Source organism: Lampetra fluviatilis, chromosome 18, assembly GCF_964198595.1.
Source record: "Lampetra fluviatilis chromosome 18, kcLamFluv1.1, whole genome shotgun sequence".
Classification (NCBI taxonomy): Eukaryota; Metazoa; Chordata; class Hyperoartia; order Petromyzontiformes; family Petromyzontidae; genus Lampetra; species Lampetra fluviatilis.
The window spans coordinates 12,107,537-12,130,741 of NC_136292.1; the positions used below are offsets into that span (position 1 = coordinate 12,107,537).

Consider the following 23,205-nt stretch of genomic DNA (forward strand, 5'->3'; position numbering starts at 1 on the left):
AAGAAATGGGAGACAATTTGCATCAGCATTTGCAAAACTCCACAAAAAAACTTTACTATTTTTCCTTGGCACTCGACAAAAGCAATGATGTTCGTGATTCTGCACAACTTCTAATTTTTATTCGTGGGACGAATGACTATTTTGAAGTCACAGAAGAGCTTGCTGCACTGCAAAACATCAAAGGGACAACTACAGGAGAGGATATCTATGAAAAGGTTTGCCAAACTATGAATGGTTTGGAGCTGAACTGGGCTAAACTAGCCAGTGTGACAACTGATGGTGCTCCTAGCATGGTGGGGTCTAAGAAAGGAGTAATTGCTCGCATTAACCAAGAGATGGACAAACATAACCATTTTCATCCAATAGCCATACACTGCCTCATCCACCAACAAGCGCTGTGTAGTAAATCACTGAAGTGGGACTCTGTTATGAAAATTGTGGTATCTTGTGCTAACTTCATTAGATTCTAGATTTGAAGCTTTCGTGACTGCAAGGAATCATCTTCTTAGGTTTTTTCAGTAAAGTCACGTAGGTAAAACATCAAAATGAATGAAAATAAAATAAAAAATCACGACGTTTCGGAGGCAACACAAGTCTCCGTCATCAGGTGGGACCGTCACAGCCAGATTAGCTGCATCAAGTGAGGCAATGATTCAAGATGTAATCCCTTAAAAGCGAGTTGAGGGGGGGAGGAGAGGGAGGGGGGAGCTCATCAGACTATGGTAGCCAATGAATGGAACGTATCGGGAGGGAGGGGGGCCCGAGGCCAAAAGGGTGGGCGACGGCGTGCAAGCGATTGTGCGCAAGCGGCTAATTACTGCACACGCCAACACAATGGAGCGATTATGCGCAAGCGGCCAACTGCCGCACACGCCAACACAATGGGCAGAGAGGGGGAGGGAAGCTCTAATACACATGATAGACAAAAGAACGAAAATGCCCATGTTAATACCAATGCTGGCTGAACAATGAAGAGAGTACTGTTAAAAAATAACTGGGGATGTTAACACTCGGTAAAGTAAAGTAAAATAGTGCCTGTCAGATAAGATGGTCCAAAAAATTGTAATTAAGTCTTTTTTGCGTGGTTGATAACATCTTTCCAATGATTACTAAGTTTGTACCCATCATCACGGTTGAAATTATGTCTGTGTTTGTATATTTGTATGGCTTCGTGTACAAACCTTTGATGGTAGCCGGGAGGTTTGCAGAGAACCTTGGTCTCGGAAAAGACAATTTCATGAGAGCCCACCGAGTTGTAGCAATGATCGGCAATGGCAGAAGAATCAGTTCTGCCGTGTTTCAGATCTGACTTGTGCTCGCGGACACGATCAGAAACATGACGTTTCGTTTCTCCAATGTAGCAATCACCACAAATGCAACTCAATTTGTAGACTCCAGGATACTGTAAGTCAGGAACGACATCCTTCACAGATGGAATCAGATCACGGATTTTATGCACTGTACTGAATCGGACTTGGATCTTATGTTTGTTTAGAATTTTGGAGATCTTTTTGGTCACGCCAGCTATGTATGGTAACGTAATGGTTTTGGTCGGAGTTTCATGTGGCTGTTTGTGTGGTGGGAGAGACAGCTTGGCTGATAGTACGGTCAGAGTATCCGTTCATCCTGAGGGCCCGATGTACATGTCTTAATTCACCAGTCAGGTGGTGTTTGTCAGAAATGCCATGGGCATTAGAGCTACGTAGAAAGAAAGTAATAAAATAATAAAAATAAAACATAATAAAAATAATTCTCACGACGTTTCGGCCACAACGCAAGCAGCCGTCCTCAGGTGAAAACCAGGTCTGTCGACGTGACAGAGTCTGAACGAAACAGCACACGAGCTTGGAGCATATATATAAGCTGGGCGCCTTGACAAAGGAATTTGCATATCAAGAGGAATTTAGCATATTTATGGGAAATGCAGGAATGTGATTAGTACTACATATGCCCGTGCATTATGCAGGACTAGCAGCATCAAAGGGAGGGGATATGGGAAATGAAGGTATGTGAATAGTACTAATTATGCCCGTGCATTATGCAGGATTAGCAGCATCAAAGGGAGGGGTAGCATTAATAAAGGGAAGGAGTATTAATGCTACCCCTCCCTTTGATGCTGCTAATCCTGCATAATGCAAGGGCATTTGTAGTACTAATTACATTCCTGCATTTCCCATAAATATGCTAAATTCCTCTTGATATGCAAATTCTTTTGTCAAGGCGCCCTTCCCCCCCCCCTTCCAACCCAGCTTATATATATGCTCCAAGCTCGTGTGCTGTTTCATTCAGACGCTGTCGCCTCGACGGACCTGGTTTTCACCTGAGGACGGCTGCTTGCGTTGTGGCCGAAACGTCGTGAGAATTATTTTATTATGTTTTATTTTTATTATTTTATTACTTCCCTTCTACGTGACTTTACCGAAAGCTTTAAATCGAAATTCATTAGAGCTCATGCACTAAACCACAGACAATTTCAGGAATTTGTCTGAGCTAAATGATGACTATGAAGATGTTCTGTACCACACAGAAGTCCGTTGGCTGAGTCGAGGGGCAGTTTTGAAACGTTTCTATGACTTACTTCCACAGATTACAGCTTTTCTGCTTTCAAAAAACAAAGAAGTACCAGAGCTCAATGATACAGAATGGAAATGGCACCTTGCCTTTCTGACAGATGTAACAGAGCTACTCAACAGTTTCAATGTGCAACTTCAAGGAAAGGGGAAGCTCATCTGTGATATGCAATCAAATGTCAAAGCATTTGAAGTAAAATTAGGCCTCCTCATCAAACAAGTGAAGGAGGACAACTTCTGCCATCTCCCCACAACTCAAAATCTGTTAGCGGAAAAACCATTGGTTGCATTCCCAAACAAAACATGTGTGGATTCACTGGAAAAATTGCAAAAGGAGTTCCAATTTAGATTTAAAGAGCTTCATCTCCATGAACAGGACATACAGCTTTTCCGTAACCCATTTTCTATTGACATTGAAAATGTGGATACAATTTACCAAATGGAACTGGCTGAACTGCAGAATTGTGACTCTCTGAAAGATGCATTCAAGTCAAGCAGCCTTCATAATTTATATGCATCTCTCTCCTCTGAGACATATCCTCATCTCAGGAACCATGCACTCAAAATGGCAACCATCTTTGGCAGCACTTATGTCTGTGAACAGACTTTTTCCAGAATGAAACATTTGAAATCTCCAACCAGATCTAGACTAACGGATGCACACTTGCATCACTTGTTACGACAAGCAGTGACAAATATGGAACCGGACATTGACCATCTCATTAGCCAAAAGCAGGCCCATAGTTCCCATTGAAATACTGGCAAGTTTGTTGATTTAACTTTACTTGTTCTTCATTTTAAATATTGTATTTGTTCCCGTTTTGTTTTTTTACTTCAAAATAAGATATATGCAGTGTGCCTAGGAATTTGTTCATAGTTATTTTTTAACTATAGTCCGGCCCTCCAACGGTCTGAGGGACAGTGAACTGGCCCCCTGTTTAAAAAGTTTGAGGACCCCTGACGTAAATGGAAGATCAAGGACTCGCCAAACTGCGAATGCTGTCAGGTGCAAACCATCAGCCGTCTATCACTGATAACTGCCCCTGGTGGAACAAGCAGACTCCACACAGCTACCCGAAAACAACACTCAAATTCTGGTAGAAAAAGGAGATTCCACTCAGCCACCCCAATACACTCAAATTCTGGTAGGAAAGCGTACTCTACTCAGCTACCCCAATGCAACACTCAAATTCTGGTGGAACAAGCCGACTCCACTCAGCTGCCCCAAATGCCATGGAATGGCTACAAGATCCCACGTACAATGTGACCCGCTGCTCTATACCAACGCCACACGAAAGAAGGAGACAACTTACATCAGGCTAATGGTCAGAATGGAAAAGAATGAAACAAGGAGAACCAGACGCCACAAAACGTACAAATGAGGAACAAGACCGCATACACGAGACAGACAATACATAGAAGACGAACAGCATAGCACAAACAAAACGGAACAACACAAACAAGACGGTGGAAACAAAACAACGCTTTATGAACCGAACGGCAACCCCCCAAATTTGTGACAATTCATTGCTCACCACGCGTGGTAGTAGGGGGCCGTGTGAAGCGTTAAGCGGTGCCAATCTGGTGGCACATGTGGCCTGTAATCCAGCACTGTGGAGGCAGGAGCCAGGGTTGGTGGATCACCACACAAATGTCCTGAAACTCCCTTCCAGCAGATGTCGCGGAGGTGCCAGAAGGCAGTACCAGCTCACGAACTCATCGCCATCTATTTACATCCATGCGGGAATAGAGCGTTGCCCCCTCGCGCGTGCGAGTTTTCTCCGGGTGCTCCGGTTTCCTCTCCCTTAAAAAAACGCTCATTAAATCGGGCAAAAATGTCTTTAAAATAATACTAAAATAAACCCAATGCAGGACCCTATTAAAAAAAAAAAAAAAGAGTCCTTCACCGTTTCCTGGGTGTTTAAGTAAACTTCAGGAGACCGCGCGGGCAAAATCACGTCCTACCTTGACGCACTGCTCGGCGAGGTCGCGGCTGGTGCGGTTGTTGAGCTCCACCACGATCAGACGGTTGCACAGAGCTTTGATGGCACCGTCCACAGCCACAATGCGGCGCGTGCATTCGGCGGAGACATCCAGGTAGTAGGTGATCGCTCGGGCGGTCACCTCCAAAACATTGTCCGGCGCGCACTCGTCCAGGAAGATCCTGCACAGGGCCGGCAGGAATGTCCTAGGAGGACATCTGAAAGTGAAAAGAAGTGAAACAATGTTACATTCATAATAAAGGTTTGTTTGGGTTAGATCGCATCATCGGATGATGCCGGATGTAATTACCAGCGAAACGTCGTACTCAAATTGTAAATATTCTTTGGGTCTTTCGGTAAAGCCACGCAGATAGAAAAATTATAAAAACAATAACAATATCACGACGTTTCGATCACAACACAAGCAATCGTCATCAGGTGAAAAATATAGCGGGAGAGCTGCTGAGGCAGAAAATAGATGGCGGGAGCGCTGCTAAGGCAGGGAGTTGTAAAGGTTTTAGATGGGTGTAGCCCAAGGGTCAGTGGGCGGGGCTAGAGATGAAATGTGCATGTAAATGTGAGATCGGAGAAATCTTGACAAACGAAGCTGTGGAGGTGGCTATTGCATTGTGAAAGATTAGCATGTCAATGTAAGACATTCTCTTGTAAATGTAAGTTCGGAGAGAGCTCTGAAAGAGCCATCGCCACATGGAGGTGGACAAGGATGGCAGGCCGCCATTTACTAACACAGCTAACGGTGGCTGTGTTAGTGAATGTAACCCAGACAGTCGAAAATAACTGCTAACATCGGTAGGTAGGAAGGGAACAACACAGCTGGTTATGACCTAAACTGGTTAATAGCATCCTTCCAATGATTGTGTCTGTGTTTATATATCGGGATGGCTTCATGAACGAATCTTTGCTGATAGTCAGTGGGTTTGCAGAGTACCTTTTGTCTTGGCCTGACCCGAACATGGTCCCGAGATATGAATGTATGAATAATGAACATCTATATTTTAACCAATTGTCCATGTTGTGAGGTATCCTAACTGGCTAGTAACTGCAAGCGGATGAAAACTAATTCAACGGACGCTCTGCATGCACTTGCTGGTTACTCGAGGAAATCACAGTTTTAGATCAGTGAGTTTAGAAAGGTCTTTAATATCCTTCGAGGTTACCATATGGATAAATGTTTTATCGTAGTTATGTTATATTGGCAAATTCACACTTGATTATTATTCACCAATGACTCTCATGTATGACATAATTTTACACATTTATAAAGCACCTCACGTATCCCCTAGGACATTGCTATGTACCCCCACGGGGTCCGCGTCCCCCCAGTTTAGAAACACTGGACTAGGGGACTTCAAATGGTGTTTCACAATACGACAATTTATCGCTATATCAGTTTCCCAGTTGTAATCGTACTATGTTATAAAAAAAATTTTCCTGGCTGGCGCGCCCGTGTGCAGTGATGATGTCACCCGCATCCTACAACCGTTGAGCCTGGTTCGTGCATCGCGCTTGCGTCATCACGACTCACTCCCACCCACTCTCCAATGACCCTTCTTCACAGCATATTCATAGAACACGAAGAAGAGCTTTAATTTCCCATAATGTCACCTAATATATATGCAAAAGAGGTGTTTTGGGTTAGATTGTGTAAATATGTCGTTAAACCCGACATCATATTTTGTTTGTTGCGTTTGCACCCGACTTAAGAGCCACATGGCTCCCAGGGCTATACCTAATAAATGAACTTGAACTTGATCACCTGACACAGCCAATTAGTAAGGTGCATCACGTAGACAGAAAATGTCAATTCCTTACTAGTGTGTTGGAGAGCAAAGCCGCAACATTTACCATCAAATACTGTCGAAACGTCATACTCAGATTGTAAATGTTGTGGATTTGCCCCTCCAACACACCGGTGTGCTGTACTGGTAACGAATTGGCATGTTCTGTTTACGTGACAAACCTTAACAAAACATTTATATATTTATGCAATCTAACCCATAAAAGCTATATTATGGATATTGGTCGTGAAAGCCTACGTGTTAAACTGACCAATTATATATATTTTTTCATCTTTCAAGGCCACAGTGCTATTTAAAAATGTGTTGAGTTTGATTTGCGAGTCAGGGCACTAGCTCACCCACATAAGCCCGCAATGCCCAACACGCATGCACGTGCATGTTTCCAGGCCACACATTTCTGTGCGCAGGTCATATCCCCCGACAAATCCGAGGCTCCCTGAATAGACTGCCTCTCCAGATTTTTTTTTTTCCAATGTGCACCGCGTGTGCTTGTGGAGCCATGTGGTATGTGGAGCCGGGCATGGTGGCGCATGCCCCCCACGCTCCAACGTTTGAAGCCAACGGTTGGTCGATCGTGCTGACCTGTAAAATTCCCGAACACTCTGGCCCTAATGTACAAGGTGTTCGACATTTAATAGTACAGCAAGTGGGTTATTTAACACAAATTTCGATGGGTTTTGAGCGTTATATCCCAGTACGAGTGAGCCCTATATTTGCAAGCGTTTCCAAAGCCGCGAACACATAACGCTCCACAATCGATTTGGTTAAACATAAAAATTCAGGACCCTCATGAAAGTCTTGAGACTCAGGAAGTACCTTATTTCTGAAAAATGTGCGAAATTAAAAACACGACATTAAGGTTTACAATTAATTCATATTTTACCATTTAAACAGAATGAATCTGCTGCATCACAAACTTAAGCTAAGCCTAGACCAGGGGTCGGCAACCTGCGGCTCCGGAGCCGCATGCGGCTCTTTTGAACCTTGACCGCGGCTCCGGGGCGGATGCTAGCGAGGGGAGGAGGCGCACTGTGACACCTGCTCTGGCGTTGCCGCTGCTGACAGGTCGCCGCTCCGCTCCACACTGCCCGCCCGGTGACAGGCAATAACGTTGCCGTTGCTTTGTCACATGTTTGGAAGAAGTAAAAATCTTCCTGGGCAGCAAAGAGCTCACCTTTGCTGAGCTGGAACAGCCAGAGTGGCTGGAAAAATTACATTTCATGGTAGACATGACAGCACATCTAAACACGCTAAATACAACCCTTCAGGGGAAAGGAGGCACAGCCCTGCACATGCTGGAGGAGGTTTTGGCATTCGAGCGCAAGTTGACAGTGTTTGTCAAAGATTTACAGAGAGGTACACTGTCTCACTTTCCCTCTTTGAGAGAGTTCAAACAAAGTCATGATACGATAAATTTGGAATATTTCAAGTCTGCAATCACCACAATGCAAAGTTCGTTTGGGAAACGATTCTGTGAGTTCAGAGAGGAAAAAACGACATTATCCTTCCCTGTCACTCCCCTGGCGATCGATCCATCCCTATTGAATATGACTGCATTTGCAGGTGTAAGTCAACCTGATCTTGAGATGGAACTGGCCGATATAGCCGACAAAGATATATGGGTGTCCAAGTTCAAATGCTTGACCGCTACTCTTGAGGATGTTGCCCGTCAGAAGGCCATTCTGGCTCAGAATCATAAATGGAGTGATATTGAAAACCTTCCCAAACAGGACAAACTTGTATTCGAAACATGGAACGCCATCCCCAACACTTATATAAACATGAAAAAGTATGCATTTGGAGTCCTGTCGATCTTCGGCTCCACATATGTATTTGAGCAGGTCTTCTCCAACATGAACTATATTAAAAACAAACATCAATCACGCCTCACAGATGACAGCTTGCAAGCCTGTGTGAAAATGAAGGTGACGTCTTACAGCCCTGATGTGCAGACACTGTGCACTGAGGTTCAGGAGCAAAAATCCCATTAACCAGGTAATTTAGCTATTAATTTGCAAAAATATATTTTACATTGTTAAGTGAAAAAGTCCTTTTTTTATTCAGATTGACAGCTGACTGCACGATCCTGTATATAGCAATAAGGTAAGAAACAATATATGCAGTGTTATATTTGTTTTAAATGTTGCAATGGTTTTGCGGCTCCCAGTTTATTTTTTCCTTCGGAAACGGGTCCAAGTGGCTCTTTATGTCTTAAAGGTTGCAGACCCCTGGCCTAGACTATCGTAGTACAGCAGTTTCATGAAATTATTATTCAATTCCAAGGTAACCAGCAAGATTATATAGACTGCAAAGTTGCAATGATTAAAGGACGTAAGTCAGGCTTATGTGGAGTGAACTGCAAATGAAGATAATTTGCGTACATCTTTATTCATAGTGAAAGTATAACAGGACAAAAACAAGACGGTAAAATACACAACGCAATCACAGAATTATTGAATAATGGCATTGCGATAATCTTTCATTACGTCAAAATTGATATCGTGCCTAACGCGTCGTATTGACAGTGAATGGGTTGGCGGCAGGAAACGGGGGGACGGGGGGCGAAACGGAAGGTGGCAGCACCGGACCGCGAGGGATGGCAACGGCATGGGAAGGCATGGGAAAGCCTTCAGCCGGCAGTTGATTTTTTGTTATCTCTGCTGCCCAGCACAGGTCCAAAGGTCCAAATTGTCAGACAAACGACAATAAACAGCTGCACGTGTAATGCAAAATAGTAAATATGTTTGTTTAACCCGTAGGCTTTCACGACCAATATTATCCAAGTAAAGGTTTTTTTGGGTTAGATCTTATAAATGTTTCACTTCTTCACAATTCTGGCTATCACCTAATGAAGCTGGTTGTTATCACCAGCGAAATGTCGTACTCGAATTGCAAATGTTTTGGGTTTACTCTCCTAACACACCGGTGTGCTGAAGCAGCGACTAATTGGCACATTTTGTTTACGTGACAAACCTTTACTAATTGGCTGTAATATGTTTCTTGACGAGAGTAGTAACAATGGATGAGAACAGACAACAGATAGACGATGGCCGAAGGGGGGGGCAACGATGATCGTACCGTCAAAAAAAAAACACGACATCGCAGCGCAGGCAGGGCCCACTCACGTCTCGAAGCAGCGGTCGACGTTGTCGGACATGAGCAGCAGCATGCACAGCTGCTCCAGGGCGATGAGCTGCATGTCCCTCTCGTCACCCTGGCCCATGTGCAGCCATTCGAGCAACGTGTCCGGGTCCACCTCCGCCATGCTGTTCCCCAGCGGCCGCCCGCCCGCAACGCCCTGGGCACATGGAGCGAGACAGAGAGCTGTGAGCGGAGAGTGTGCAGTCAACATCACGGAGGGAAGTGGTCATCATGGTCAAGGGTGGCTGCTGCCACCACAGGTGGCAAATTGTCGCTAGACTCCTTCCTTCTGCCCGATCCCACAGCAACTGTTGCTTCCTCTTGGTGCAGGCGACATGTCTGTCAAGGATGGCTCTTACGGTCTTGCATCAACACCCTCACCTGTTCTTTGGTTTTCCTACTCCACGGCACCATCGTTAGATCTAATCCTGATTAAAGTCTCAACCACCACCACCCACTGGCTCAAGCTGTTCACTTGTTACAGGCAACGCATGCTTCAAGGACTTTTCTTATACAGTTCACCAAACCACCTGATGTTAGGTCATCCCTTTCTTCGTTAATATCAAGGACTGCTCTTACAGTTTCAACAATTCCACCACCTGGTCATAGGCCTTTCTATATTCAAGTTAAAGTTTACTTTGTTTGACCAGGTGAGATCTCAAAGAGACCAGGATAAGCCTCATTTGCAAGGTGACCTAGGCATTAGTTTGCCAGTAAGCAGGCAATGATTGCTATGTATAATCCCAACTGAGCAACTTGCCGGGGTAATTTTTTATTTGGCAAAAATGGACCCTCACGGCCTCCTCTTGCTAATTATGTCAGGGGATCTTTAACGTCCAGCGAGTTAAGCAGACGACCCCTCGTATCATTACAGTTATTAGACACCACAGTAGAAATGTATATTGAACTTCTTTCGCACCGTACGTAGCCAACCGTGCTAATCGGATGTGTGGTAATAATCAGGGCAGACAGCTGCTGGATTCGAACAGTAAACCTCTGCAACGAGCGGCGAACGCACTATCACTTGGCTGCGTCACCACCCCATTTAGAACATCACACGTCCTGCGAGGACTGACTCTGGTTTCATTACCAGCACACCACCACCACCACCCGGCTTCAGCTCCTCCGTGTGTTATAGTCGACACGTCCCTCAAGGACCACTCGTGCACCAATAATTGCTTTTGGGTCTAACCCCTTGTTATACAGCACAAAGCATCTTCAGCATTCGACCTCCTTTGCCAGTACCAAAATATAATAATAGGGTTGTTCCCCTTTTTTCTGGCAACAAAACTGAAACCTTTTTACAAGGATTAATGTCTGCATTAACCACAATACTTGCAGTCAAAATGCAAACAAAAACACACTATGATAATATATGCATTGTCCTTGAAACTGATTGGTCCACACCAAGGGATGGCTTTCTTTTTAGCCTCAGTTTTGTTGCCAGAAAAAGGGGGAAAACCCTATTATTACAAAGCATGTTCTTACAGCATTGACAGCAGAACCCAATAATATTTTGGGTCCGAACAATTTACCATCCAATATTGACATTATGATGTGAATTGATTCTAATTTCTGGCAGCAGGAAAATACAATAATACCTTAAAGTCATGGGTAAATTAATACAAACACTGTACAATCTGTAATGCTAACTTATGGAGCTACGCTCAGAGTCTTCAATTCTAACTGCCATGTTACTCTGGTCTAATGGACAAAAACGTGGTCTTACAAACCTGAGTACCTCAATGGGAATCTTTGAAAAACCGTGACTGAAAATTTTTTTTAATCTGAAAAGCAAAATAAACCCATCCCGTTCGCCGCTGTGATGGATTCGCATTTGTTGCAATGGAGCCCGTTCTGGTACCTAAGTTAATTTCCGTAGGTTAATGTATTGCCCGAGCACCTGCTTTGGAGGCTATGATGTAAGTACGTATGTTGAGCTTCTTTCGGCACCGTACGTAGCCAACCGTCCAAATCTTACACCGGTGTCTGTGTATAAACAGATGGTCATCCCCAAGAAAACGTACAAGTACAGTAAAACCTTGGATTGCGAGCATAATTCGTTCTGGAAACGTGTTTGTAATCCAAAGCACTCGTATATCAAAGCACTCATATATCAGTTGTGATCACGTGACGCTCGGCAGACAAAGCGAATACACGTACTACTCATGTTGCAAGACCTCGCTCGTTTATCAAATTAAAATTTATTTAAAAAATTTGCTCGTCTTGCAAAACACTCGCAGACCAATTAAGTCGCAATCCAAGGTTTTACTGTATATAAAACCTGCAGCCCTTTTCTAAATTCATGGCTGGATGAGGGGCTCGCCATGCCGCGCAAAGCTCTGGAATTGTTTTGACAAATCTTCATGGGGGGTGGTGGGGGTTGGATGGAATCTCACCGGGTATATTAAAATAAAACTGAGGTCCAGCTATTGTCAGACACTTCCCAAAATGCCAGTCAAGCTGTCGTGACACCGCAGTTTTTAACGTGGGGGTTCTCCCATTCGAGGTTTGTGAGAGGCTCCTCACTGTGAAGCGAGAGATTTACAACTCCCCCGGGAGACAGACTGAGCCCATAGGCTCAAAAGAAAGCTGTCTCTGGTGTGGACCAATCAGTTTCAAAGACAATGCATATATTATCAGAGTACGTTTTTAGTTTGCATTCTGACCACAAGTATTGTGGTTAATTGCAGACATGATTCCTTGTAAAAGGTTTCAGTTTGGTGTTTTAAACATCTTAACATCTGTTTTGTTGCCAGAAAAAAAAGGGGAAAACCTATTCTCATATTTTTGGTACTGACAAAGGAGGTCCCATGATGGCGGTGGCATCAACTTGAGCGAACACAACGCAGTATCGGCATCGGATGGGTTCAGCCACGAGATTCTGCTTGAATCTCATTCGCGCCGTTTGGTCACCAAGATATTTTTTCAGCTTATTAATTATATATTCAAGTGGATGTCTATTGAATCTGATCTCCTAGCCAGGCGGTGGTAGCTAAGCAAGTGGCCTGGCCCTGACCTGTGATCCAGCACCAAGGGTTGGTGGATCACCGCACAGAAGTTGTGAAATTCCCTTCCTGTGGGCGTCAAGGAAGTACTGTAACCCTGGCTCACCTGGAGAAGGCTGTACAAAGTTGACACATCTCCATCTGTTTCCATCTGTACGGTGATAGACTGATGCCCCTTTTGCACATACTTCAAATCTACAATTTCTACTGGTGCTCTGGTTTCCTCCCACTTGTATAGACACTGGTCATTAATTTACTAAAATATCTTTAATAAAGATTAAATCCAGGACCTTCCTGAAAAAGAGGGTAAATAAGTAACTGTTATTAATATTAATATATATCTACGATCTCCTAAATATGTTAAATAACACTCTTCTCTATGCAGACCATAACAATTCCTATGACATAACCAATCATTACTTTACAAGGGTGCCGCGTCACTGACTTTGAGATTTTCCCTCGACCTTTCTGTCACTTTTTATAATCCATGGACAACAACAGAAATTGGTAACCTCTTAAGGTAGCAAAACTTTCGTCGTACCGATGTATTTAAGCACTTAAGAATAGTAAATTACTTGGTAACCCACTCAGTTTAAGTGGTTATCACATAATTCACTGTTTGTTGGCAACAGAAAGAAATTGGAACCACGAATGTGTTCCACCCCAGGTGATACCGACAAGTGAAATGTCTAGTCTGGGCTGATAGAATGGTTATTGCAAAGGCCACTCTCTATCCTCCTTGAGCATCTCCACAGACAGCCATGTCAGCGTCTCCACCACACGTCTCTCTCCTGGTTCCCCTCTTACCTCTCAGCCGACAACCCCCCATGCCCATATGAGGACTGCCTCTGATAAACCCCCGTGCGGAGTTGTGACACAAGGCTCCATCCTAGGCCCCCTCTCGACTCAATATATCTCCTCCCTCTTGTCAACATCATCTCCCCTCCACACACTCTCCTTACCTCTCCCCTCCATCTCACTCTACTCCCCTCCACACACTACCTTACCTGCCCCATCTCACTCCACTCCACACACTACCTTACCTGCCCCATCTCACTCCACTCCACACACTACCTTACCTGCCCATCTCACTCCACTCCACACACTACCTTACCTGTCCCCTCTCACTCCCCCCCACACACTACCTTACCTGCCCCATCTCACTCCCCTCCCCTCCACACACTACCTTACCTGCCCCATCTCACTCCACTCCCCTCCACACACTATCTTCACTGTCCCTTCTCACTCCCCTCCACACACTACCTTACCTGCCCCATCTCACTCCCCCCCCCACACTACCTTACCTGTCACAACTCACTCCCCCCCACACACTACCTTACCTGTCACATCTCACTCCCCTCCCCTCCACACACTCCCTTACCTGCCCCATCTCACTCCACTCCCCTTCACACACTCCCTTACCTGTCACATTTCACTCCCCACACTCCTTTACCTGCTCCATCTCACTCCCCTCCCCTCCACACACTACCTTACCTGCCCCATCTCACTCCCCCCCTCCACACACTACCTTACCTGCCCCATCTCACTCCCCTCCCCCCCACACACTCCCTTACCTGCCCCATCTCACTCCCTTCCCCTCCACACACTACCTTCACTGCCCCATCTCACTCCACTCCACACACTACCTTCACTGTCACATCTCACTCCCCTCCCCTCCACACACTACCTTACCTGCCCCATCTCACTCCCCTCCCCCCCACACACTCCCTTACCTGCCCCATCTCACTCCACTCCCCCCCACACACTCCCTTACCTGCCCCATCTCACTCCACTCCCCCCCACACACTCCCTTACCTGCCCCATCTCACTCCCCTCCCCTCCACACACTACCTTCACTGCCCCATCTCACTCCACTCCACACACTACCTTCACTGTCATATCTCACTCCCCTCCCCTCCACACACTACCTTACCTGCCCCATCTCACTCCACCCCTCCACACACTACCTTACCTGCACCATCTCACTCCCCTCCACACGCTACCTTACCTCTCCCCTTCATCTCACTCCACTAGCTCGCCCATTTCTCCCCTCTCAGCTCAGCAACAAAGGAATTATTTCTTCTGCTCAGTGGGAGGTCGCTTATTCCCCTCTGCTGCCACATTTTCTATCACGCTCCCCATTCCTCTAGAATCCCTTGCACCCGGCCAAGTCCTGGCTCCAAGACCTTCCGTCGTTTCCTTTGAGTACGACGACTGGAAATTTGTTGGTGGGTGGGGGGTGGAAGAGCTTCATAGCTCATCGGATTCCTCCAATTTAAATATTCAAATTCCGACTGGCGACTGCCCCCCACCCCTCCCACAGACTCGCAAGGCGATCCATAAATACACGCGACGATGAATCCATCGAGGCCTCACGGTCGTGACCGAAAGCTCAACAAACAACAAGAAGAACAGACTCGGGGTTTACGCCGAGGCGTGCACGATACGCACCAAGACGCCCACCAAGCCCCGTCGCTTATTATTATTCAGTCTTTAAGAGGGGAGAGAGGGGGGGGTGGTGCGCACTCGTCTGCGTCGTACATTTCGTGCGAGACTAGAGCCAAAGGCGTCGTCGTGCGTGGCCACGAGGCTTTGTGTTTATTTCTCAAGGTACGGTACGGGCCGGGCCCCACCCCCTCGACCGGCGAGAGCGGCCGCCGCCGGCGTCGACCGAACGCTGCGAGGAATCCGCCCGCGGCGCCTGAAAGCGTCAAACTCCGGGGACAGCGGCGTCCTCCACGCAGCCCGTGATGAGCTGCCCGTGATGTGCTGCCCGTGCGAGCGAGGAACGAACGCAGCAGCAAGTTCACAATTGCCAAGTGCGAGACGGCATTTAATAGTTGCGCAAGGCGGGCAGCAGCAATGAGCGCAGCTGATGTCATCATCATCAACATCGTGGTGGTGGTTGTTTACCACTCGCAAGGCGCTAAGAATAACCCGAGTTAACATCGCTGCTGCTGCTGCCGATGTCGTCGTTAACGCCGCTGTCGTCTTAAGCGCGACATGGCGAGTGCGTGTCGGAGTCTCCCTCCCTGTCTCTCCCTGTCTCTCTGTCTCCCCTCATTCGGGAGTGGGGAGACGGCGACGTCGCCTCAGGGGCCCTCGTCTCCTTTGTCTCTCTGCGCCCTCGCGGCCTAAGCCGAGGGCCCCGCCGCGGCCGCGGACGTCTGCGGGGCCCACCCGCTCGCTCGGTCTCTCCCGCCCGCCCGCTCACCCCGCAGAGAACTCCCCGCGTGGCTCCCTCCTCGGCGCGGAGTCGTCAACGAAGAGGCGAGAGGCGGAAAGCGATCGGAGAGGAGGCGACAGCGGCGGCGGTGGTGGTGGTGGCGGTGGGGGGAGATCAGCGCTGCGATGACGGCGAACGCCACTGAGGGGTCATTGCCGGCGGGGGGAGGGGGGAGGAGACTCGTGACGTCACCTCCGCGCGTTACGTCACCCCTATTATGATGTCACTTCTGTCGGTGGTGGTGGCGTTACTCCCCGTATCTCTGGTCAAATGACGTCACACAAATGTCACTGTTGTCTGTGGTGGTGGGGGCGTTACTCCCCGTATCTCTGGTCAAATGACGTCATAAAATGTCACTTCTGTCTGGTGGTGGCGTTACTCTGCGCATCGCTTGTCAAATGACGTCATAAAATGCCCCCTTCTGTCTGGTGGTCGCGTTACTCCCCGCATTTCTGGTCAAATGACGTCATAAAATGTCACTTCTATTCTTTGGGTCTTTCGATGAAGTCAGGTAGAACAACAAAAATAACAAAAAACTACGACGTTTAGATCGCAACGCAAGCAATCGTCATCAGGAGAAATAAGTATAACCAGTAAAAACAAAGTTTTTCACTATAAATCCTTTATATGCGTGGCGGCTAGAGTCCTCTCGTCCTCTGGCTTGAGATGGCTGCCACCTATGGGTCAGATGATTGTCTGCCAGTATTTAGCAATTGGTAATTAACTATTGAATTTGTTTTCCCTAAACAGTGTAAAATTTTGGAAAAAAATTTTCACGAAAATTAATTGTCACACACAACGAGTCTGTGTGGAAAATGTCAGCTCGATTGGATCACGGGAAGTGGGAAAAAAAACGAGCGAAAGATTTGCACGGTCCTAAGCAAGCAAGCGGACTTAATATAAAGGATTTAAAAATATATTCGCCTGTGGAGGACGCGGGGATCGATCCCGCGACCGTTTGGCATGGGAAGCGAGGGCGCTACCAACTGCGCTACTCCGCCACGGCCTGTGGAGGGGTTAAGCTCTGGGCTCCTACACTGTGACGTTCAGCCAAAGCCATGAATGAGTTCTATTTGAATATATGTAACATAAATTTATTTTGCCTAAAAAGTGTAAAATTTGGGGAATTTTTTTTCACGAACATTAATTGTCTCGCACAACGAGTCTGTGTGGAAAATGTCAGCTCGATTGGATCACGGGAAGTGGGTTAAAAACGACCGAAAGATTTACACGGTCGTAAGCAAGCAAGCACGCAAGCAAGCAAGCACGCAAGCAAGCAAGCACGCAAGCAAGCAAGCACGCAAGCAAGCAAGCAAGCACGCAAGCAAGCAAGCACGCATGCAAGCAAGCACGCAAGCAAGCAAGCACGCAAGCAAGCACGCAAGCAAGCAAGCACGCAAGCAAGCAAGCAAGCACGCAAGCAAGCAAGCACGCAAGCAAGCAAGCACGCAAGCAAGCAAGCACGCAAGCAAGCAAGCACGCAAGCAAGCAAGCGAACTTAATATAAAGGATTTAAAAATAGCATGGAAGCTGCTGAGGCAGACTGTTTTAAAGGTTTTAAATGGGTGAAGCCCAAGGGTCATAAACGAAGTGGGCGGGGCTCGTGATGTTATTGTGATAAATTTGCGGTAGTGATGTTAAAGTGAGAGATTAGCATGCTAATGTAAGATCGCAGAGTTGCCGCCACGTCGAGGACGCGAGCCACGGTGGCTGTGTTAGTGTGTGAGACATTGAACCTGTTCATGTTAAATCAGAGAGTCGATGGATCTAATAGTTGTGTGGAAACCCTCCTCGTAGATGCGGTTACATCTTCACTTAAAAGTTTTTGTTTTTCCTCCTGATGACGATTGCTTGCATTGCGATCGAAACGTCGTAGTTTTTTGTAACAAAAAATGTTCTACGTGACTTTACCGAAAGACCCAAATAATATGAATTCCTGCAGTCACGAAAGCTTTAAGTTATGTAACTTAAGTCTGTGGTGGTGGTGGCGGATCTCTTGTAAATTTACGTCATAAAAACTTTATTATGGATACTGTATTGATCGCGAAACCCTCCATGCTAAATTGACATCACTGCTGTCTCTCTGTTGGTGACGTCATCCCGTCGTTCTCTGGTGGAAGCGTCAGGCTGTCTCTCTGTTGATGACGTCATCCTGTCGCTCTCTGGTGCAGGCGTCAGGCTGTCTCTCTGTTGGTGACGTCATCCTGTCGCTCTCTGGTGGAAGCGTCAGGCTGTCTACTCTGTTCGTGACGTCATTTTGTCGCTCTCTGGTGGAGGCGTCAGGCTGTCTCTCTGTTGGTAACGTCATCCTGTCCCTCTGGTGGAGGCGTCAAGCTGTCTCTCTGTTGGTGACGTCATCCTGTCGCTCTGTGGTGGAAGCGTCAGGTTGTCTCTCTGTTGGTGACGTCATCTTGTCGCTCTCTGTTGGAAGAGTCAGGCTGCCTCTGTCGGTGACGTCATCCCATCGCTGACCGGCATGATCCTCACCGTCGCGTCTTTATGTGACGTCATGCTATCGCTTTCTGTTGGTGACGTCATCCTGTCGCTCTCTGGTGGAAGCGTTAGGCTGTCTCTCTGTCGGTGACGTCATCTCTCTGTCGGTGACGTCATCTTGTCACCGCCGTCTCTCCCAGTCGGTGGTATCGGCACGCGGCGCGATGTCGGCTCCTCTCGCCCCGCGCGGCCTCCGCGCCTTGAGTCGCCTCCTCCTCCTCGCGGCGGCGGCGCCTCCCCCGCCGCACTCCCTGCGCCTCGCCCGCTCCCTCGCCTCGGGGGTCCGCGTCTCGGCGCTCTGCGGCGACAGCGAGCGGCGGCGGCAGTGGCTGCAGGTAGCGAGGGGGGTTACGCGCGGGAGGTGGTGGAGGAGGCCCAAGGTCAATGGAGCGGCGGGCCGAGTCGGGCCACCCCCCAGCGCTCGGGGACGCGGGCCTCCATTGCTGGCTGTGCAGAGACAAAGATTCCCCGTGTAGCCTCGACAAGCTGTGGGGCGGGGGGTGTTAGCGAGCACCTATTAAGGTCGGAGGTGGTGTGGCCAGTACCACGCCCGCCCGCCTTTGTCTCCCTAGTGCTGATGTTTTACACCGCTCACCTAGGTACTGTACTCGTTTTAAGTTTGAATCGAGGGTGACAGGTTCGCATGGTAAACCGACCGCTGATGTTGGCCTGGGATCGAACTGGGACGGCCGGGTTCGTAGCGCGGTCCGGTGAGAAACGCGAGCCCCCCGTGCCCCTTGTCCCCAGCCACAGAGAACAGCGAGTGACCAAGTGGTGTCCGAGGCCGCCTCTATGGGGAGGAGGCTCGTGGAGAACGCCGCTGCTGCTGCTGCTGCTGGGCAGCTGGAGGCAGTCGCCCTCCAGCAACAACAGAGGGCAGAGGAGCGACGCTCACAACAACGAGCAGAGCGCCGGGCGGTTAAAACGCAGCGAGTTGGCACAGTAGGGGGAACCCACAGCCTGCTGCATCTGCCAATCATCGTCAGTGCAGCACTGGGTATATCTCATTGAAGCAAGAGGGAGGCTCTGGTTCTTGCAGCATCACCCCCACGTGCTACACTCTAGGGTTGGTGGATCACACAAATGTTGCCAAACTCCCCGTGAGCGTCGGTGTCATAACCCTAACTTTGCCAGGAGGCAGTGCGGGATGATACATTGTCCTCACGCGCGTGCGTTTTCTCCAGGTGCTCCGGGTTTCCCTCCCACGTGTAAACACTCAGTAATTGGAGCGCAGAGCTTGGGCAGTCGCTGACACCGTCTCGCCGTGAGGTTTCCTCCCCACGTGTCTGGTTCCTCGCGCCTGAGCCGTTCTCTCTCTTCAAGAATGAGCGGCATCCCTGTGCGGCGGCGTGTCACAAGCTTGTTACATAGGTGCTCACCAACCGCACTTGCATCAGCAGGCTTGTGAAGGTAAGCGTATGCTGTCCGTGCTTGTGGCCGTGCGCGTGCAGGTTCGCATGCCGAGCGTGCATAGCCTGCGGACGTACTCCGACGCGCCACCGCTGACGCTGCACTTCATCACGGAGAGGGTCATGTACGTGCTGAATCTCTACGACAAGATCGACCCGCAGAAGGTGCGACAGCCGCAGCGGTCCACAGCATGACTCAAAACAACAACAATACTAACAGTGTGGATCAACGCGAACGTCCAGAATAAACACCTCATTTGAGACCCAAACATCGCACCTCCAGGCTTTGGCATTCCTCCTCGAAGGCACCGGTGGTGTAACCCATGAACCGCATCAAAATATCTACAGACCGATGCGCATAAATGTAAAAACAAAGACATTCCACAGTGGTGTGATTGTGGCTATGCAACACACGCTATGGACCATATAGTAAGCCCATAGAAACACAGATATACATAGCGACCCTTCGAGACGCACAGAGATGCATTAAAGACAAGGCACGGTCGTGCAATTGTGGCCATGCAACCAAAAACTATGGACCATAGAATAAACCGCTGTTGTCTGCACTCCTTCAACGCAGGAGAAACAGCCAAACTACACGAAGTCTCTGCTGAAGCACTCTCGTGGCTAACAGACCTCGCATTGGCATCTAACTCATAAGCGTATTGTCATCGTATGCAAGAATTGAATACATAACAAATATAACAGTTGAAATCTTGACACTCATACCTGAGAATTTAATTCCTCATAGTTGACCCAAAACCACGGTTTGAACTTGTAATCGTACAACGATTGCGAGTGAAATGCTTTTCACAACCGCAATGCCACTCGGTCACATCTCTGTGGCACAAGAAGTCTCTTTGAGTAGAGCTTCAACACCGTGACTCTTACACCCAGGGGCTTAAGCTCGCAATTGAAATATTTCACTGCTTGGATACTTTATTTTCTTCTGCGTTCGCTCGCTGGGGTTGAAATAAATTGGAATACGAAACAATATCTGGGAAATCACTAAAAAATGTAAATTTTATGATAATTTAGAAGCATCAATTAGACTTACCTTTGGTCTCAAGCGCTGAATAAATAAATAAAGACACCAAATCGCCTTTGTTGCTGTGTTGAACAATGTATTTGTATCACTTTCAATAAAGAAACGTCAAACTTAAGGCGAATTTGCAGGCGAAAATTTTTATTTCCGCTCGATTTGCGTGAGTGTAAAAATCCACCCGCTCATGATTATTAGTGGGTGGGGGGGGGCTCATGTGGAGGACCCCACCTGTTCATGATTATTAATGAGGGGGGCTGGTCGACGTGGATTGACGTCACGTGCGTTACACACACAGACATTCTTGACTCATTAGTAATGTCTTTGCTAGACATTTATAACAGCGTGATTTTATTTTGCCTACAAGTTCACTTTTATTGTTCATGCCTGTAAAGCACTATGTATTGCATTTTTTTGCATGAATAGTGCTATAAAAATAAAGTTTGATTGATTAAACTGAAGAGAACACTGTTAACAGACGGTGCATTTTTTGCCTTCAGTTAAAACTGGAGTCACATTTCATGAAGGACTTGGGTCTCGACAGTCTGGACCAAGTGGAGGTGATCATGGCCATGGAGGATGAGTTTGGTGAGTGGAGTTCTGGTTCAATTTCATCGTCTGCACCGACTCGAATCGGTGCAAACGCTGCCAGTGATGTGGATGGACATTGCCCTCGGCCAGTCGTCCCTCTGGTGTCCGCAAAATGAGTATCGCTTTGTGAGAAGTGATCACTGGTTTTTATAAGAAAAGCTACCATCGGAATATAATAATGAGGATCCCATGGGCCTTCCAGAAATATGTTTAAGCAGATGAACTCTGAGTGTGGCCTGTTACACAATTTCTGCCTAAAATTCAGTCAACTGATGTGACCATTTTCCCCACTTAAAACAAATGCTGCTGTAAAACATTGGTCCAGAAGGCGCGTGTGCCGATCGCCCTCAATGTTCTTGTTGTTGTTCTTTGGCTGCGTGCCCGTGCTGTCTATTTGCCGAAACCACCTCAAGTGTGTCGAGCGGTTTTCAGAGCAGTTGACGAGATGCGGGCTTTTTTGTTGTTGTTTCAAAGGCTTCGAGATTCCAGATGTGGATGGGGAGCAGCTGTTAACGCCGCAGGATCTGATCAATTACATTGCAAACAAGCGGGACGTGTACGAGTGAATGCGGCCATGCTGCCTGCAGGTTCGCCGATTTTCACACCCCCCCCCCCTTCCCAATTTGGGGATGCTGTGATATTGAATAAACGTGTGGCAACGAGTTCGTACAGTGGCTGCGATGGCCGCTGGGTGGAACGTCTTCTTTCCCTGCGGTTAAGTCAAGTTTCAAGATTTGATTCGAGGATCGATTATTCTTTTGTGGTGTTCTGCCCAATACTGCCTGCCTTGTTTGTAACGTCTTCATTGCTGTCAATGCATCTCATATTTAGGGACTCATTTGAATAATGTTTTTGTTCCATTTGGGCGTCGCAGTGACAATATGTTAATTTCCTTGCCTGATATACACGAGGTCATCGGTTCAATCCTGACACTGACGCCTGTATATTTGGAGTTTGCATGTTCTCCCCGTGGTCGTGTAGACTTTTCTCCGGGTCCTCGGGTTTTTCCCTCATTTAGAAACATGCAATTAGAGTATTTTACCACGCTACATTTCCGCATGATAAGCCACTGTATTGGGCTATCATTTGTGGCCAGGTCGCTTCTGAAAAAAAGCTATTTCTCTCAGTGGGCCTTATCTGGTAAAATAAAGAATAGTTTAGTATTATAGATTTTATTTGCCTAAAGAATGTAGCATACTATTTGTATCAATCAAATGTTCGTTTTACAGGTGCGTCACCTGATCAGTATCATCGGCATAAGAATAAATTTTAATACTTCACATGCGCACTCCTTCCTAACCCTATTGTTTTGTGTGTCTTGCCTTTAGGTGTTCTGAGGAAGTGATGCCACGGTTCTTTATAAGATGTCCCTTTACGGAAGTGGCGTTTGGTTTTGGTCAACGGGGAATAGTTTGCTGAAGCTTTGCTCATTTCAGTTCTCGGATTCAAGTGTCTGGGCTCTTTACCCGGTCAATAAAGACCGTCTAATACAACGCGAAAGCCCATTGACACGGTTAGCAAACACTTGGTGGTCATTGCCTCAGGCCTCATGGTTCACATGGATGGCACGGCGGTGCCGGTGGATCATCGGGTGTCAGTGCAAGTGTGAACTGTGCGCGAGTCTTCAAGTGCCGGTTTAACCCGTGCTCAATAAAAGGCTAAAACCCTTCCACGTGATCTCGTCTCTTGAATGCTGCAAACCCTCGGCCAAGTGGTGTCGTTGAGTAACAATTCACGTCCGTTGTCCACGCGCCGTTTGCTCAAAGTGGCACAGGCCTGCCTCTCCGTAGCCCTGTCGGCACTGCGCCCGCAGCCAACCGACCTCTCAGAAAATCGCACGGTTCGCGCTACCTTATTTTTGGTTGAATCCGTAAATTATCGTGCGCTCGTGCGTGTTTTCAGCTCCCCCATGACATGTCGCTA

General features: G+C 47.4%; 2 protein-coding genes across 15 annotated transcripts in view; one reads left to right on the forward strand and one right to left on the reverse strand.

Annotated features, from left to right (window-relative positions):
• Positions 1–15,900, reverse strand: part of HECTD1 (HECT domain E3 ubiquitin protein ligase 1) — an 86,868-nt gene extending 70,968 nt beyond the window's left edge. For all 14 annotated transcript variants that reach the window (XM_078864632.1, XM_078864628.1, XM_078864634.1 and 11 more), the window contains exons 1-3: positions 15,736–15,900; positions 9,498–9,670; positions 4,536–4,770 (exon numbers count right to left, since the gene is read on the reverse strand). In XM_078864632.1, coding sequence (XP_078720758.1) covers positions 4,536–4,770; positions 9,498–9,637 — 375 coding nt within the window. In that variant the 5' untranslated portion in view covers positions 9,638–9,670; positions 15,736–15,900. The remainder of the gene's footprint in view (positions 1–4,535; positions 4,771–9,497; positions 9,671–15,735) is intronic.
• A 2,443-nt stretch (positions 15,901–18,343) lies between these two features.
• Positions 18,344–22,951, forward strand: NDUFAB1 (NADH:ubiquinone oxidoreductase subunit AB1). Its single transcript, XM_078864638.1, has 5 exons — positions 18,344–18,575; positions 19,692–19,814; positions 21,192–21,279; positions 21,757–21,869; positions 22,611–22,951. Exons 1-4 carry the CDS (start codon positions 18,405–18,407, stop codon positions 21,846–21,848), a joined length of 474 nt encoding a protein of 157 aa, XP_078720764.1. The 5' UTR covers positions 18,344–18,404; the 3' UTR covers positions 21,849–21,869; positions 22,611–22,951.
• The last annotated feature ends 254 nt before the right edge of the window (positions 22,952–23,205 follow it).

Coding starts and splice junctions, on each gene's coding strand:
- NDUFAB1 (XM_078864638.1), top strand. CDS start 18,405: ATGTCGGCTCCTCTCGCCCCGCGCGGCCTCCGCGCCTTGAGTCGCCTC. Junction 18,576..19,691: donor GGCGGCGGCAGTGGCTGCAG/GTAGCGAGGGGG, acceptor GTGCGCGTGCAG/GTTCGCATGCCGAGCGTGCA. Junction 21,280..21,756: donor GGCCATGGAGGATGAGTTTG/GTGAGTGGAGTT, acceptor GTTGTTTCAAAG/GCTTCGAGATTCCAGATGTG.